The 16,911-nt window shown below is 40.8% G+C and overlaps 2 protein-coding genes across 2 annotated transcripts in view; both read left to right on the top strand.

Moving 5' to 3' along the window:
• Positions 1-13,909, top strand: part of espn (espin) — a 41,395-nt gene extending 27,486 nt beyond the window's left edge. Inside the window, 5 exon segments of the mRNA XM_072448911.1 lie at positions 4,064-4,206; positions 5,212-5,607; positions 11,298-11,377; positions 12,080-12,091; positions 13,085-13,909. Of these exon segments, the coding sequence (XP_072305012.1) occupies positions 4,064-4,206; positions 5,212-5,607; positions 11,298-11,377; positions 12,080-12,091; positions 13,085-13,229 (776 nt within the window). The 3' untranslated portion in view covers positions 13,230-13,909.
• Positions 6,466-9,144, top strand: LOC140362746 (espin-like protein). The gene has a single exon (XM_072448913.1). The coding sequence runs from the start codon at positions 6,754-6,756 to the stop codon at positions 8,725-8,727; it is 1,974 nt and encodes a 657-aa protein (XP_072305014.1). The 5' UTR covers positions 6,466-6,753; the 3' UTR covers positions 8,728-9,144.
• Positions 13,910-16,911: the final 3,002 nt, after the last annotated feature.

Genomic DNA, 16,911 nt, shown 5'->3' with positions numbered 1-16,911 from the left:
CGTTTCAGTCATCCCTCAAATGTTCATGCCCCTAGTGGTGATTTCAAATATTGCACTGTGAACTTATCTGATTTAAATTCATAAATTGCAAATCAAATTGTGTAATACTCCAATAAACCCGCCAAGATCGCCAAATACCGAGAGTTTTTTGGCTAAGGCTAACGATTCTTTTGACAATCTATTAGTCAAGATGATGTTGAGAACGCAAGAGGCGCGTGAATATACAATATTTACTCAATTTGAGCACGATAAAGCTAACGTGATGCCACTTAAGGACATCTTGATCGAGTTTACGTACAGGCAGGTCATTAAACATTGTTGGAGTCCGAGTATAGACCAGTTAACGATTATTCAATCACTAAATTAGTTGATTATTATTTTGTTTATTCACTTTGAATGGCCTCTCTATTCGATATGCTTCCAAAACTGTTCAGCTCTATAGTTTAACGTTGCTTACGTGACAAAGGAAAGGTTTATGGGTCGACAGTAATTTAACTTCGGCTTCAAACTGATTACTTCCTTCAGAAGACCTTTTACTACATGTACACAGTTGTCTAATTTACACATGGCCCATTAGTTATCAAATGGCAGGAAAGCAATAAATCCATTTGAGATGAATAGAAGTAAATATCAGCTGAACAGAAGAATTGCCCTGCTGCAGTAAACAGCAGTTAGGTGATCATAAAGTTAATTGAAATCAAATTATAGATCAATTTATGGCACCAAACCATAAACCAGGTGGCTGCTCTAATGTTTAGTGTCCCGTGGTTCACTATTGTTCCACACGAATAGAACAGCTGAGTTGAACTGCTCTGTCCCACTTTACCATAACAAACATAAAGACCAAACCACGATAAATCCTCCAATAAACACGTGTTAATTCCTTTGTTGGCTAAACGCTATTTATGGGCTGTTGTCTGACTGTCACAGCTCCACGCACTTTTCCCCTCACAGCACTCACTATTTACTGTCATTTGTCAAATATAAAGTATATAATGTTGCTCCGAGGCTGAAGATAAGGTTTGCTGTATGCGACCTAACACAAGGAAAATGAGACTTTGGTAGGCTTAAGTCTTAAAAAGGACTAAGATAAAAAATTAAGCCAAGAACAGCAGTATCGTATCAATAGATTAGAGAAATTATTTAAAACAGACTTCAATCCAACCATTTAATATACTTTGGATAAAGTTAAGCTACAAAGAGGTTTAAAAATAATAGTAAACACATTTTGTAAGTAAGCTCCTACACTATTCTGTTCATTTATGACTACAAAATGGCTCAGTGTTACTCTAATCGGGTCAGTGTTACTACTTTTGTCCCCCACATCTGATCTTGATATTGCTAGTGCACCTTTAAATAAACTCATTCCGCTCTGTGTAACATTTGTGGTTCATTACGGGTGATTTTGTTGCTCTAAATGACCTAAAACCAGCTTGTGTTCTTGCTGTGAGCAGGCTCGGCGCTCAACAGATCTGACTTGTACATTGCCTAGTGACGTCACCTGCTCGTCTCCATGGAAATAGATAAGCATAATGTAATATTGCGTAACATCACGGGTAAAGCATGAGCATGTACCAAACGTTACACAGCGCCCCTTTAATCCAGCGTAAACATTAACACAAACTTGGACTGAACCAAGTTAATAGAAAGTTTATAGAACACCACACATTTTAGTCAAGATTATTCGTTATTATGCTGAAGTTGTAGTTGTAGTAATGTGTAATGACTCTGGAACTCTGTCTCACACTCTTGAATCCGACTGAACGCTGCCGTTGCTTTGGCGTTACTGTGTCTCTGCCCAATCGTGTGAATACGAGGTGAAAAAGTGGACAAAAAGTGGACAAAAAGTGGACAAAAAGTGTTGAATGAAGGCTGTTTGTCACATGCGTGTCTCTGTTGCGTGTCATGCGGGGGATTGTTTGCCGCAGAGGATGAACAGGATGGGATTGAGAGGTGACTGTGCCCTGTGTGCGTGTGCGTGTGTGCGTGTGCATGTGCGTGCGTGTGCGTGCGTGCGTGTGTGTGTGTGCGCGTGTGTGCGCGTGCAAGTGTGTGTGTGTGTGCGTGTGTGTGCGTGTGTGTGTGTGCATGTGCGTGCGTGTGCGTGCGTGTGTGTGCGCATGTGCGTGTGTGTGCGTGCAAGTGTGTGTGTGTGTGCGTGCAAGTGTGTGTGTGTGCGTGCAAGTGTGTGTGTGTGTGTGCGTGTGTGCGTGTGTGTGTGCGTGTGTGTGTGTGTGTGCGTGCGTGCAAGTGTGTGTGTGTGTGTGTGTGTGTGTGTGTGCGTGTGTGCGTGTGTGTGTGTGTGTGTGTGCGTGTGTGTGTGTGTGTGTGCGTGCAAGTGTGTGTGTGTGTGTGTGTGTGTGTGCGTGTGTGTGTGTGTGTGTGTGCGTGCAAGTGTGTGTGTGTGTGTGCGTGTGTGTGTGTGTGTCTGTGCGTGTGTGTGTGTGCGTGCAAGTGTGTGTGTGTGTGTTTGTGTGCGTGTGTGTGTGTGTGTGTGCATGTGCGTGCGTGTGCGTGCGTGCGTGTGTGTGTGTGCGCGTGTGTGCGCGTGCAAGTGTGTGTGTGTGTGCGTGTGTGTGTGTGTGTGTGTGTGCGTGCGTGTGTGTGCGTGTGTGTGTGTGCATGTGCGTGCGTGTGCGTGCGTGTGTGTGCGCATGTGCGTGTGTGTGCGTGCAAGTGTGTGTGTGTGTGCGTGCAAGTGTGTGTGTGTGCGTGCAAGTGTGTGTGTGTGTGTGCGTGTGTGTGTGCGTGTGTGTGTGCGTGTGTGTGTGTGTGTGTGCGTGCGTGCAAGTGTGTGTGTGTGTGTGTGTGTGTGCGTGTGTGCGTGTGTGTGTGTGTGTGTGTGCGTGTGTGTGTGTGTGTGTGCGTGCAAGTGTGTGTGTGTGTGTGTGTGTGTGCGTGTGTGTGTGTGTGTGTGTGTGTGCGTGCAAGTGTGTGTGTGTGTGTGTGCGTGTGTGTGTGTGTGTCTGTGTGTGTGTGTGTGTGTGTGCGTGCAAGTGTGTGTGTTTGTGTGCGTGTGTGTGTGTGTGTGTGCGTGTGTGTGTGTGTTAATGCCAATGGCTTGCTGTCACTCCGAGTTAGTGGTGAGTCCTTTAGATTTCCCCCCAACTGTGATGCTGGAGTTTGAATAGAAAGTGGTGTAGGGGAGAAAGTCCAGCAGAGAGAGAGAGGGTGTGAGTGCTGAGGAGGTGCGTTTGCGGCGGACTCGGTGTCGGACTGTGCCTCTGCTCGCCGGTGCAGTGTTTAACGGGACGCTTCATTCATGTAGAAAATGAGAGATCGGTGAGGGATTAGAGGCAGATCACGGAGGTTCACGGCCGTTACATCAGGTGAGAGACATTCTTTGGGCTTGAAGAATCATGTCGCGCTGTCATAGTCGTGGATTTATTTACATGTCGGTGGGAGTTTGTAGAGAACTATCCAGCTTTGTTGGTTTGAAGTGTAATAGACTGTTTTAGAATGTACTTAAGACTTAACTTGTGAACTTGAAACCCGTGAAAAATGTCCTTTTTCTTATAATTAGCGTGCATAATGTATTCGCAGCACATCTGAATGAGAGTGTGTTCAAAGCTGCCGTTTGTGGTGTGTTCATTTTAAGAAGATTAGGGTTAAGAATTAAAAACTGGATGTGTACATTTTCACAAAGACCTACCGGTACTTTCACGTCAGCAGCAGCTTAACTCGACATAAATAGGTCGCTCGGGGCAACATGTCTTTGTATTCATTGTATTAAAACCTGCTGTACGGAACCATAGCTAAATTCTATTGATGTATGAATGCGTATTGTGCCATGTTTGGTGATTTTTTTTGTGATTTTTACTTGATCTGAATGGGTAAAATAGTGTCAAATGTATTGATCACCTCGACCCAGCCGAGTCCAGTATTGTGAAGCCAGTATTGCGACGCTCGGCTGGTGTGATGAAATATTTAGCGGTGAAATGCCACCCAGCCCCTGCGCTCCCTCCCTCTGCACCGTGTCACTCACTGCCGTTTGTCATTGTGTCAGTTGTATTTATTTCAACTGCCGGGTTTCACTTTTCCCTCTCGTCCTTTTCTTGTGCAGGCGCTAAATCCTTCAACATGATGTCCCCCACCGGAGACAACTCGGAGCTGCTGGCAGAGATCAAAGCCGGGAAGAGCCTGAAGCCCACGCCTCAGAGTAAAGGCTACACCACCGTCTACAGCAGCGGAGCGCCGGGCAGCAATGTACGTTATGTCTGACAATATACATGGGGCAAAAATATATATATGCAACGCTTCTGTTTTTTGGTCCTATTTTTCATCAGCTGATTTTAGTGATATGACAAGTTTTCTGTATACTTTCTTCTGTATCTTCTTTTCTATGTACACAAAAGAAAGGTCCGGCACTAATAAATGTGCAATGGTTTATGTTTAACTCTGTGTAAGACAAACTGTTACCGGAATAACTCTCATTCATTCTGTTTATTTAAAGCTCTGTTTCATTACATTTGTTTGTATTGCTCCAAACTGTAGTTGCATTGTTACTGTGAATGAGCTTGCCTCTCCACAGATCTGACCGTGGCCTTTTGGTGCCACCTTCTCTTCTCCATGGAGATGAATAAGTTTAATGCCATATTGTTGAACATTCCATGGCGACAAACCACAAAAGTTACATAGTGCAGCTTTATTACATTACAAGGTTGAAGTTTGTTTTGTCAGTATTAGGGTTGACAAAAGTATCCAAAATCAGATACTAATTCATACAAAAACTAGTATCGAAACCAGATACTCATTTCAACAAGTATCAGCACCAAAAAAAATCACAGTAACAACCAAATTTGACCTTTCCAAGACAGTTTTAGAATGATCTTGATCAATTCCACATCGTTACATAAAGAAAGGAAAGAATACTAATATTTTGCGTTGAAAATGTAAGTCTATTGTCTAAAAAAATAGCTTTTTTAAATAGCATTGTCATTGTAGTATCTTAGTATCGAAAATAGCTTTTGAAATGTTAGTATTGTGACAACACTAGTCAGTTCTGGACCCATGGGCATAAACTTTCAGCACATTGCGTTAGTTACGTTAGTTTAGTTTCCATTAAAAGGTCAATTCTAACCTAAGATGAGACAGGTCATGAAAGATAAGTAAACAAGGACTGAGCTCAGGTGTTCATGCTGCAGCTGCAATTCTGGGACATTTCCATATTCAAAAGCACCACACCCACATTTATGCTTGTGTTGTTTTTAGGGGGGCACCGCCACGCCTCCAGAGACACGCCCCTCCAGCCCGCCTCCTGCCAAGTCGCCCTCTCCTCCGCCCCCAAACAACAACAGCAGCACAGCACCTGCCGCCTCGCCCCAGCCCACCCCGAGTCCGAGCCCGAGCCCGACCAGCGCCAGGTCCACCAAAACCATGTCCAACTCGACAAGCAATGGGCATCTACCCTCTAACCCTGTGGTCAACGGGAACAGTAGCAACGGGGCAGCATCTGGAGAGACTGTGAGGAAAACGAGCATGTCCGATGTGGAGGCTCTGGTGCCCACTCACGATGAACAGGGAAAGGCGATACCTGAGTGGAAGCGGCAGGTGATGGTCCGGAAACTGCAGGCCAAGATGCAGGAGGAGGAGCAAAGCAAGCGCAAGGTAAGGTTTGAAGTTGTGCCGCTGATGCTGGACGCACAGCTATCCCATTTGTGGTCTGCAGGTGTATTTGTACTAGTTGCTGTACACATAGATTATTGCATATGTAGGTGACCTTTCCAATAGATCAGAAAAACAGCTCCTTTCTGATCAAACCGTCTTAGTTGTATTGGTATTTGTTAACGAAATGGACTTAAGTTCTGTAGTAAACATAACACATTGGGGATAGCGGCTTCTTTGAGTGTGATTTTGTGTTTCTGTTTTGATTTTCAACAAAGTCTGATCATAATGCACGACCATAACAATTTTTCATGTTATTCTGTTGACGTTTAGAACATTCCATGGGTTAAATTCATTTTTGCAAATGTGTTTTAGTGGGAGAATGAATTGGTCAGATATTAGAGATAATGATCATACTGTAAACATTTTCCCCCCCGATTGGATGTGTTTGTAAAATAGCAAAGTTGCTGACAAATGATTCTAGAGCAAATTCTTCTGAAGCATGTGTGTGTCCTGTGGCTTGTTGGATTGCAGTGAAACACTTGGCTACAACATCCATCACAAATTACAAACGAACAAGTGTAAAGTGATGGAGTTTTGCGTCTCCAAGTCGTTACATGCCGATTCAGTGGTGTGATGTCGGGCCAATTCACACTACATATGATAACCATAAACTGTATGACTTTTATGAAAGTCTACATTAACTTGTGTGCTTAACGTCCTTATCAAGATGAAATGAAACATTTGAGATAAGTTTTCTACCCAAGTGTAAACTAAGGTGTGGTGAGAAGTAGTATTTGCAGTTCCATAACCAACTGTGTAAATAGGAGTCTAAAACACAATTTTACACCTAAACAAATTCTGTGAATAAGTCAGAGAGAACAAAGCAGTCTTTGTTGTGGAAAATTATAAAGTCGTTTTGACTCTTTGAGGCAGTGCCATTGCACCACTAAATCCATGTAATTCCTGTGTGTGGAAGATTTGCACTGCAGAGTTCACACAGGAACACCAGCTGAAGGACTCCCCTTCTCTCCTTTCTGTCTGTCCATCTCTAAACTGATTTAGTTTGCTGCCAATGGAAACTACCAATCTCAAGATTGGCACTACTCCCGCGTCCACAATGCCATTTTGGGGCCATTCGGAGAACTGATGACAGAGGCAGACCTGAACCGCATCGAGAAGCAGATAGAAAACCTGCAGCTGATGAACAAGGTGTCAGAGGTGGAGAAGGAGCTGGAGGCCCTGGAGCGGGAGCTGCACCAGCTCTTACCTGTGTCCGCCGCCCTGAACCAGGGACACTTCTCAGTCAACCCCAAACAGGTGCATGGACAGGCCGAGGACCTGCCCGCCTGGTGCAACAAGATCTCCACTCTCCTAAAAAGTATGGCCCTGCTTCTGGCCACGCTCGGGGGGAAGCAAATCGACATCCTGGAGCTTATTTATTCTCCGGAAGAGGCACAAAACGTGGCTCCTACTCAGGAAGCAGGGCCTAACAATGGATGTATGGGCAGGTCCCTGTCCTTCTCGACCAGAGAAGATGTAGAGAATGAAATAAGACAATGTGGGGTTTCAGTGAAGAACCTTAAGGCCAATTATGAAGTGGAAAATCAACCACAAACTGCTAATGACAAAAGAGTGTACAAACGGAAAAGGTCCCTCCCAGTGGTGAGTGAGGAGGACAACGCTGTCATCACGCCTCCAACTCAAACCAACGGACACTTGGCACCAGTCGAGCCTCCTGCTGCCTCAGGGCAGGAGCCAGTGACTGTGGCCCATAAGACACACGTCCCATCTGGGGCCATGGCTCCCAATAACTTAGAGCAGTTCAATCAAGTTTTGTCATCTGACCCCATTCTGAATAATGACCAATTCACCAGGAGCTTAGAGGTTCAAACAGATTTCAGTTACGTACAGGAATGCATTGATATGAGGAAAGAAAGAATAGTTTTTCTCTTCCTTGAACATTGGCGGAAATACACAATGACTGAATCCTATCGACCAAAGTCGAGAAAAGGCTCACATTTAGTCGTGGGCTGGGAAGATTACAACCAGTTTAGTGCGGATCTCGGGGAGGGCGTGCAAAGTGAGGATGACAAACTACTTCTCTTCATGAAGTCAAAGCAGGTGGTGGGGAATCTAATTGGTCACTGGCGGTTAATTATGAGTCAAGTTCCCACACGGCAGATCCGGAGACTCAGCCGCGCTCAGATGATCTACTGGCCCGAGCACTTCCTGCCCCACGTGAACGGTTCTCCTGTCAGCTACGAGAGCCTCACACTGGACCTGTTTATGCTGGGATACTTTCAACTACTAGAAATGAACATGTCCCGAAATGAACGCAAATTTCGTCATCTCTTATGTTACGAGATGTTTGACCGCCTCGGCAGCCATAAATGGGAGGTGATCCGAGACTTCCACAAAGAGGTCATGACGGAAATCGAGAAAGACAAAAGAGACTGGGGAGACGGTTTCGAGGACATAAAACAGAAATATTTTGGCGACACTGAAACTTTAGGTGGCGTTTTGACTGCTTCTTTAAACTCCATGGCGCCTGATGCCCCAATGCCCGAAGCATTGCCCCCGCCCCCGTCACACCCGCCTCCTCCTCCCCCGCCCTCTCACCCAGCCCCGCCGCCTCCCACTCTGGAGTCTGACCCACCTCAAAGTGCCCCGCCAGCTTCACCATCAAATCCTACAACACATCCTCCTTCCGGCAACAGCGGCGCGTCTGAAAAGTCTCAGGGAAAGGAGACGTCGGAGGACCGTGTCCAGAAGGATCCACAAACCGCAGCGTCACCAGATGCGACGGCGGTTGCCAATAGAAGCAGCTCAGAGCGGGACCCGGGCCAGACAACTGACACCGCACAAACCAGTCATGTAACATGTAAAGCAGAGGCACAGGACAAGCAAATGCCCAACTCTGAAGCAGAGAAAGAGGTCGTCCCGGGCAGTGTGAAGATAATCGAGGAGCCTCAGGTTAATAAACCACAGCCGAAAAGTGGCTCGGACTCAATAAAGACTATTTATGAACTTAAAGAGTTTAGCAACGAGGAGATCATCAGATACATCGATCGTAGTTTTGCCTTTTGGAAAGAGAAAGAGGCAGAGCTTTTTGATATTTAGTGTAAACATTGTAAGCACAGAACTGTTAAGTTGAAACCACTGAGGGAATTGGCAGACTGAAAGGAAAAGAAACGATACTAATCTGGTGTTAGCTTTTAGGCCAAGTCACTCAAGCTGCAAAGAAGAATGTGGCTCTGCAAACACCAGTGACCGTTTGCATGTTCCTGAGGTATTTCAAAGGAAGGCTAAAGCCGTTTGAAAAACGTTTTTTGAGTCATAATCTTTTGCCATGGTGTACTTCTTTGAAAGTGTATTTGAAAGTATACTTGCCATAAAATGTGAGCATTTTTGATATACATAACTTAACTTAAATTTATAATACATTTTATGGTCTTCACAAGAATTCAGATTTAATTTTAATGATTTTTATAGGCTCTGTTTACTCGACTGTTTACCCAAGTAATTATGTCACGTTATTGTATATCACATGGCACAAAGTCAAACTATAATTTACACATTACAAATATTCACTGACTTATATTGGGTCCTTGGTTAAGTATTATCATAAAGTTAAATGGAATCATAAATACACATAATAAATGCAACAGAATAATCAGACATATCAAAGTGCCTCTGAGGCTTAGGTCTGTATCAGTTGGTTTCTAAATAAAGTTTTGTGATTCTCTTACAGCATCTGTTTTTATAATTCTTGATGAATAATAATAGATTGTTTAAGGATGAATTAAATAGATTATGTTACAGTGAAGTGATCTGAAAACGCCACAGTTTAAGATGTTTCCCTCGGGTCAAGATTAGCGGTAAATAACCCTATTAGTGCCTCCCACTGTCGTGTTATCTGTGGCTTATTGAGCAGGTCATCAGCCTCTGAGCGACGCAAAGAGGAAAGGTCAGAGGAACCTGCGTTTATGTGTGGAATTAGACTTGTCTGTTTGACTATTTCAGCACAAAGCTTTATTTACGAGCCTAATATTATATATGTGTTTAATACTAATTCTGACCAGGTCTGTGCAATTAATCAGATTTTAAGCAGATCCAAATGTTTGTCACCATCATTGATCATCTTTAGTTTTTTTATGCAAAATCTTTACAGGCAATTTTCTGTGGTTAAAAGTATTATTTAGTTGAGTTCAGTTTATTTAGTTCCAGTCATAAAATATTTCACCAAACATAGGGAAGGTTTTTGTGTGACCGAAACAGGCAGAATTTAGAGGAATAATTTTACTTTTTGAGTGAAATTGAATTAATATTGGGACTTGGAAGCTGTATTTGTTTGATTTTAATTGGGGTAAAATATTTTTGTAGTTTTCCTTTTAGTCAACAAAAACTTGTAAATTAGAAACTATATATGTTTTGTTTTATAGAATATATTTTACTCTGACCTGGGCATTTGAGAATATCCTTTTTGTTTTGAAACTCAGGAAACATAATAACTTCTTGGTATCACTGCGCTGTACTTAATCCTTTGTCTGCCATCTAGCAGCCATGTTTGGTACTGCACTTGAAGAAGAAAAAGAAGCCCTTTTATGATTATGGTTTATATTTTACTGTTGTACTTTTAACATAAACCACATGACCACATTTTACTCTCAGGATCAATTAAATGAAATATTTATTGTAACGCGTATCTTACCGTAATGTTTCCTGGGACAAGGGAAGTGGCTCTGTAAGAGGAATGCAAATGTGTAAAGTATCTGGTCAGGTGAAGATGAGAAGTCCTCTTCCCGTCATGCACCACTGATTACAACCTGAGGAAAGATAACAACGTACGGGAAAAGCTGTTCTGAGCGGCAGTACTTCAATAACATAACCGCTGTACTGGGCTTGTTTTAGAAAAGAGAAGGAATAAAATACATAGTTAAGATGGAAACACTTTGAACTCACACTTTTGGTCGGTTGAATAACCTACATTTTACCTGTCTATAAATATGTCTGTACTTTGAACTCTTTTGTGAGATATCGGTGAGTGATACGCCATAAAATATACATTATTTTAGAACCACGATGTCAAATATGGATGTCAAAGTAATTTTTGTGAGAAGAAACATCATGATTTTACAATTATTCCGGCTCATTGATGAAATACATCTATTATTATTTTTTTTTTCCATTTCCATTGTTCAATACATCTGTAAATAAAGGAAAAGTGACTGTGATATAAACAACTAGAAAAAAGAAAACACTTCACCTTTAGGTTTACGTTTTAGGTTTATGTTATTTTGTAGCTTCTAATTACGTCACACAGTTATTACCTTTTAATTCTTACATTTCCAGTGTGACTTGAATAATCACAATTGTCCGTTATTAACCAAATAACCTTAACGTCCTCGATCAAGAAGATAAAGTAATTACGTTTATAAGTAAAAGTAGAACTATTTCAGTCAAATTGAAGCTATATTTTGTGTTTTTATTGTATTTCGCACACATTGGGTAAAATACAGGCCTTGGACATCATTATCTTATCTTATCTTATTACGGATGAGTTGTTTCAGTGAGTCTCTTGCGCACCGTTAGAGATGTGTTTAGTGTGCGGCTACATCCCGTTAGACAGTGTTTGCTAACTGTTGTGGCCCGTTATGTCTCCCTCTGCCTCACTCTCCGGCTCTGCACAGGCCGAGGAGGAAGCGGCACGTCTGGCTTCGATGCCGGCCTGGAGGAGAGACATTATGAAGAAGAAGATGGACGAAGAGAGGTGAGTGACACTGCAGCGCTTTACACATCAATCCAGGAGGAGTCCACGTGTCTGCTTCCTCCAGTAACTCAAGTACAAACGTAATAGTGTGGTCCTTAAATATGATTGTCAGGTATCTGTGCTTTACTTGTGTATGTATTACAGTAGTGTAGATACTTTTTCATTTTGCTTCTCGACATTTGAGAGCGGGAATCTGTGTTTTCTACTGCGTTTGGCTTTTTGAACTGGATTTACAAGTACAAAGTGTTTTTTTATGGTCTTTGAGCTCGTCTGAAATGGCTGAGGGTTTATTTTGTAGCACGTTTGTGGACACAGACATTGATCTTGAGGTTTTAGTTTAAGAAGTCGAGTCAGTCACTTTTGTTGAGTGAAAATCAGCACAATTCTTTATCAAGTTCTTTAGATTAAACCCACTTAATAGTTCCAAAATATATGTAAAAAACGTAACTCTAAAAATATGTTGTATACGAGTACTGAGATACTTTTACTAGATTTGTGATGTAACATTTTTACTTGAGTATATTTTGCCTCTTGTGTCTGTATTTTTAGTAACAAAAAGGCCTCAACAACCATATTTATACACCATTACTGTATTTGACTGTTTTTTCTGTTTTCATAAAGTTCTGTGGATGTTTATGTCAAAGATGTTGTCAATACCAGATATTTACTGTCCTTTTCTTCTCTTTTTTCCTGATGTGACAGGGAACAGAAAAGGTAAGAACAAACACAGAGCTGATTCATGGATGAAATACAAACCGTAGCCTCATTTATTACATCGCTTGTACCATTATCATTTATTTGGCTTATTTCAGAGATCAGTTATTAACATTGTGGGCGACATAAAACATGAACAATAATAGTAGAATATAAACAATGACATAAACTGTTATAAATATAAACTATACTATACTAAACTGTACATTGAATAAAAGGCTGAAAAAGCAGTAAACGTGTTAATATGACTCACTTCAGTGACTTAAACAGTTTTAGTGTTTTGTTTTTAGCTCATTAGAATTTCATTGTCATAGTATTTTTTTTATTTCTAACAGTGACAGGAAATGGATAGATGAGTGCATGTGTTTGATTAGCTCTGTAGATGTGTGTTCTGTTGAGTCTCATGAGCTATTGAACATTACACATGTCAAGATTAATTGGTTATTTGATAATCAGGAATCGTGACTTAGAAGCAAATTCAAGAACTTATGCGATGATAACTTTTGCACATTAGCTTTATTTTGCATTCATGAAGTTGGATGTCATAAAGCTGGTCACAGACTATTGGAACAATTCTGTATTCCAATAAAAGAAAAGTTCCTGCAGGGTTTTATAAGGTCTTAAAAAGTCTTAAATCAGAGGTTTAAGATCTTACATTTTCTTAATTTTTACATAAATTGGAGTTTAGGTCTATTTTTAAGGCCTTACTTTCCGTGAAGATGAATCTAAATTAAATAAATAATGTGCACGTGGGGCCGTTTTTCATCATTTCGATTGCCAAGGTCTTAAAAAGTCTTAAATTTCACAGCAGAAGTTGTGCATGAACTCTGAAATGAAGAATTTCACTGTTTTTGTCATCAGTAACCGTGAATCACCGCTATATTGTGATATTTCCTCCCACAATAATCGTAAAACTCAAATTCTACATCGTGTCATCCCTATTGCACACATCTGCGTCTATGTATATTTATTCACTTCTGATTTGATTTGTAGAAAAGCGGATGAGCAGGCCAAACAGGCTAAAGAGAAGGAGGAGAAATCGGAGTTGGAGCGCATTCGCACGCTGGGTTACGACGAGACAAAGCTGACTCCGTGGCAGCGACAGATCATCCTGAAGAAAGGGGACATAGCCAAATAGTGAAGTGCCCCCGCTCTGCCCTGCTGCTACTGCCCCGAGGCCTTGACTTCAACCCCTCCTCCGACAAAGAGAAGCACCACTCGTCAACAGTTTTGGTCGATGCTTACGGATTCTGCTCGTCGCAAGTTGGGTCCAAAAGCAGCGCTGAGAAATCCCTCACAAGGCGGACTGTAGCGTTTACTGTAATTATAACGACTCTAATGACGTGCACTGAGCTTTCCGCTTGACCTCTTAGGCTAACATCAGGCGTTTTTCTTTCAAATCTGTAAAACTGTACTTTATTTAGTAGAATGAATGGTCAGACTTAGACAAGAAGTGACTTAAGAACTACGTTTCAGGATTAGTAAATGACTCTAATATTCTACATCCGTCAATTCCCTGATGTTTTGGATCGTTTGTGCACACGACTGATAGCAAATCGTTTTTACAGTGTCATAGTTGCATTTGTTCTGGTTTCAATCTTCTTCTTCTTCTTCTTTGCCAGAGTAAGTCAAACCAAGTGTTGAAATGGAAAGATGTAGAACGTTTAGGTCTGTAGCTTAAATTATTATTTTTATTATATTTCCATAAAGTTGCAAGATTCCCAGCTAATTGTCTCTTTATTATGGACAAGATATTAAGCTACAGTGATTATGAATGTCAAGTGGTGTGTGCATGTGTCGAATACTTGTTATCTTGTAGGTTGTTTTAATAATGAGCGTTTGACCAGAGGTGGGTCGTAAACTTTACCCAAGTAGTCTCTTTAGAAATTTTAATTTGATTACAGAATTTGAAAATGATTATTCCACTGTGCAAGAAAAATGTGTCATGCTATGTTACATTTTTGGGTAATAACCAACATTTCCACATAATTTTATTTCAAATTATCAAGAATTTTCACCAAACACATCTTTAAGGTGAGACACCACAGGCAGAACTCATTTTTGTTCTTTTGTTTGGTCAGTTTTCCATCTCAACATAAAAACTTTCACCTGGAAACAACAAAACGGTCCAATCAAAGGTCATAAATTGGATTTTTCTCCCATAACGAGCTAAAGATCACCTAAAGTAGTTTTTACACACACAATCTTGTACTTAACATGATTTTGATGAGGATTTGTTGATATCTCATTCTAAGCCTGAATTATTAAAGTTTTAAATCTAAAATATGAGGTTGAATTTTTAGGCCAATTTTCAGTCAGATCTAGTTTACTCATGAGATATCCAAAAATTCACATTGTAAATTGTTTTGTAACTAATATGTCAACAAAATGAACCAAGCATTTTAAACCTGGTTCTGTGCATTTTCCAGACTTCCATTTTTTTGCCATTTTTACTTAATATACTATATGAAAACCTTGCACATTTTTATTTAAACTCCAGGAGAGATTTCAAATTGACATCTCTAAATTCAAGAGTTTTTCCTGTTTAGCCGCAGTGTCTCGCTTTAAGTCATTTGTTTGGATGTGTTTTGATGCTTTCAGTTGCATACTTTGAAGCTATCTTATGCCTCCTTGAGTACATTTTTGGATACTTTACCCACCTCTGTGTTAGAATGCGAGAGCGGGAAAAGCATCTCATGTGCACGGCCTGTGTCCCGTTGCAGCCTTTGCTCCAGTGACCTGCAGCATGAATATTGGATGAACAGATCTGATTACAATGTGCAGTGGCCATTGTCCGACAGAGAAAGACGTAACATCAAACATTTACCGCCCTCGACACGGCCAGTGTTTTAGGCTTTGTCCCGTCAGTCTAACACACTCGCGCCGGGTTGATTTTGTTACTTATAACCCTAATTACAAATGGTTATGTGCACACTAATGTTATGTTTAAAGTCTTAGCTCACTCTAGTAGCCTTTTGACATGTGATAATTCGATCAAATAATCAGTCTATAATTAAATTGGAATGTCACTGGTGATCATAAAGAAACACAATTTTAAATGTATTTTTTCAGCAGATTTTCACAACAACAAATTGTAATAAATGTGTTTTATAAATATAGCTCATTTGTACTTTAATGCCGGTGTGCACATAGCTGTTTTCACGTTTTTCCAAATCTCAGTTTCATGAAATTTGAAATTACTCATTTCGTTCATTTTCAGATATAGGCTACGGATGATCACAACTCTCGTAACATTGCCATCTTGAATTATAAAGCTTAAATAAATTCCTCTGCACGGTTCAGTTGTACCAAACGTTTGTTGTGCTCCTCATTGGAACCATTGGATGACCACTGCATCGGATGCCATATGATGCGAACGTCATTGCCATTTGATTTTCTATAAATATATTTAATTGTGTACATAGTGGCCCTAAGAGTTTTAATTATTTCCTTATTGCGTTCCGTTCTCTCAGCCTTTGCTAAATAGAAAAAGGACTGATATGTTATATTTTCAGATTGTTATATGAAGATGATATATAAATAAAACGTAAATCATTCAACTGTGGTAAGAGTCTTTCTGGTGAACTACCCAATGTTTATATATGTCATGCCCAATTGGTATGTGAATAAATGAAGAATGAATGAGTAAGAAAATATAAAGTTGTAGTTTTGCTAATACCATATAATAGTTATTACTATTCTATATTTTACTGTGTTAATAATGTTGATGTACAAAATCTTACTAAACATTTTCAGGAAGAGTGTTGGGAAGATTACTTTGAGCGGGTATTTAGTTACAGATTGCTGAGTACCTGAATTGAAGTGTATAATGTATTCTGTCACTTTGTCAAATCAGAGTACTGCATTCTGAATACTTTTATGTGGAGTTGCATCATAATGGCATACAAATTAGACAAAGGATTAAAACAGACTATTTAAAATCCTGAATTACATGAACAAATACTGTGATGTATTCCTCAGATTTGAGAAAACTCTTTCTGAAACTATTCTGAATACCACCAAAAGAAAGAGTACCAGAATACAGTTACTCAAAATATGTATTCTGCATTCTCGGTTCATGCATTCGGTTACTTCCCAACAAATGTAACCTCTCTTACCCCTGTTGAGTGCTTGAGTGCTTGTGTACCCCTGGTTGGCAAACACTGGCATATTAAAAAGTCTGAAAACGTTCTGAATATTATGTTAATATGACGTTTGAATTCTTATTAAATAAATGTTTACCAAACATTTCGAAAATGGCCGTGGCTACAGAGCCCGGCAGTTTCAGGCTATATGGCACGTCCATATAGCCTCATGGCTAACCTTAACCCGGCGCGGTCTAACCCAGCGCGGTCAAATAGCCCAGCAGTTTCAGGAGCCGCGGCACGAAAGAGCCCGGCAGTTTCGGCCGCGCGCCGCGGCTCTGTAGACACTCCCTTTGAGTTGCAATGCATCAGAGTGGCCACTAGAGGTCACCACAGATCAACCATCTTCATCTTCAAAATCAGCTTGACAGAATATTGAGCCAAAGTGGCATTTAGTTACATTTTAAAACAAACGATTCATATGTTAAGGCTTAAATAAGCTAATTTAAAGAATGTACAATACGTTCTTAGTTTTATTACCCTGCTTAAGTTAATTTGATCCTAATTGTTGAAGAAAAGTTATCATTCGTACTTTTAAAGTTGTTGTTACCAGTGTATTCTTCTTGAGCAGGTCACAGAGTTACAGCTGAGTGAGGCTCACCCATAAGCTCACCCATGGGCTCACCCATGGGCTCACGCTCACCCATGGTGGGCTCACCCATGGGCTCTCACCCA

Source organism: Eucyclogobius newberryi, unplaced genomic scaffold, assembly GCF_026437365.1.
Source record: "Eucyclogobius newberryi isolate DKJ021-1_F unplaced genomic scaffold, fEucNew1.0.hap1 SCAF_17, whole genome shotgun sequence".
NCBI lineage: Eukaryota > Metazoa > Chordata > Actinopteri > Gobiiformes > Gobiidae > Eucyclogobius > Eucyclogobius newberryi.
Note: the sequence above shows the minus strand (reverse complement) of the source record. Positions and strands in the feature narration are given on the sequence as shown.

Excerpts from the sequence above, each read along its gene's own strand:
- LOC140362746 (XM_072448913.1), top strand. The coding sequence starts at position 6,754 with ATGACAGAGGCAGACCTGAACCGCATCGAGAAGCAGATAGAAAACCTG.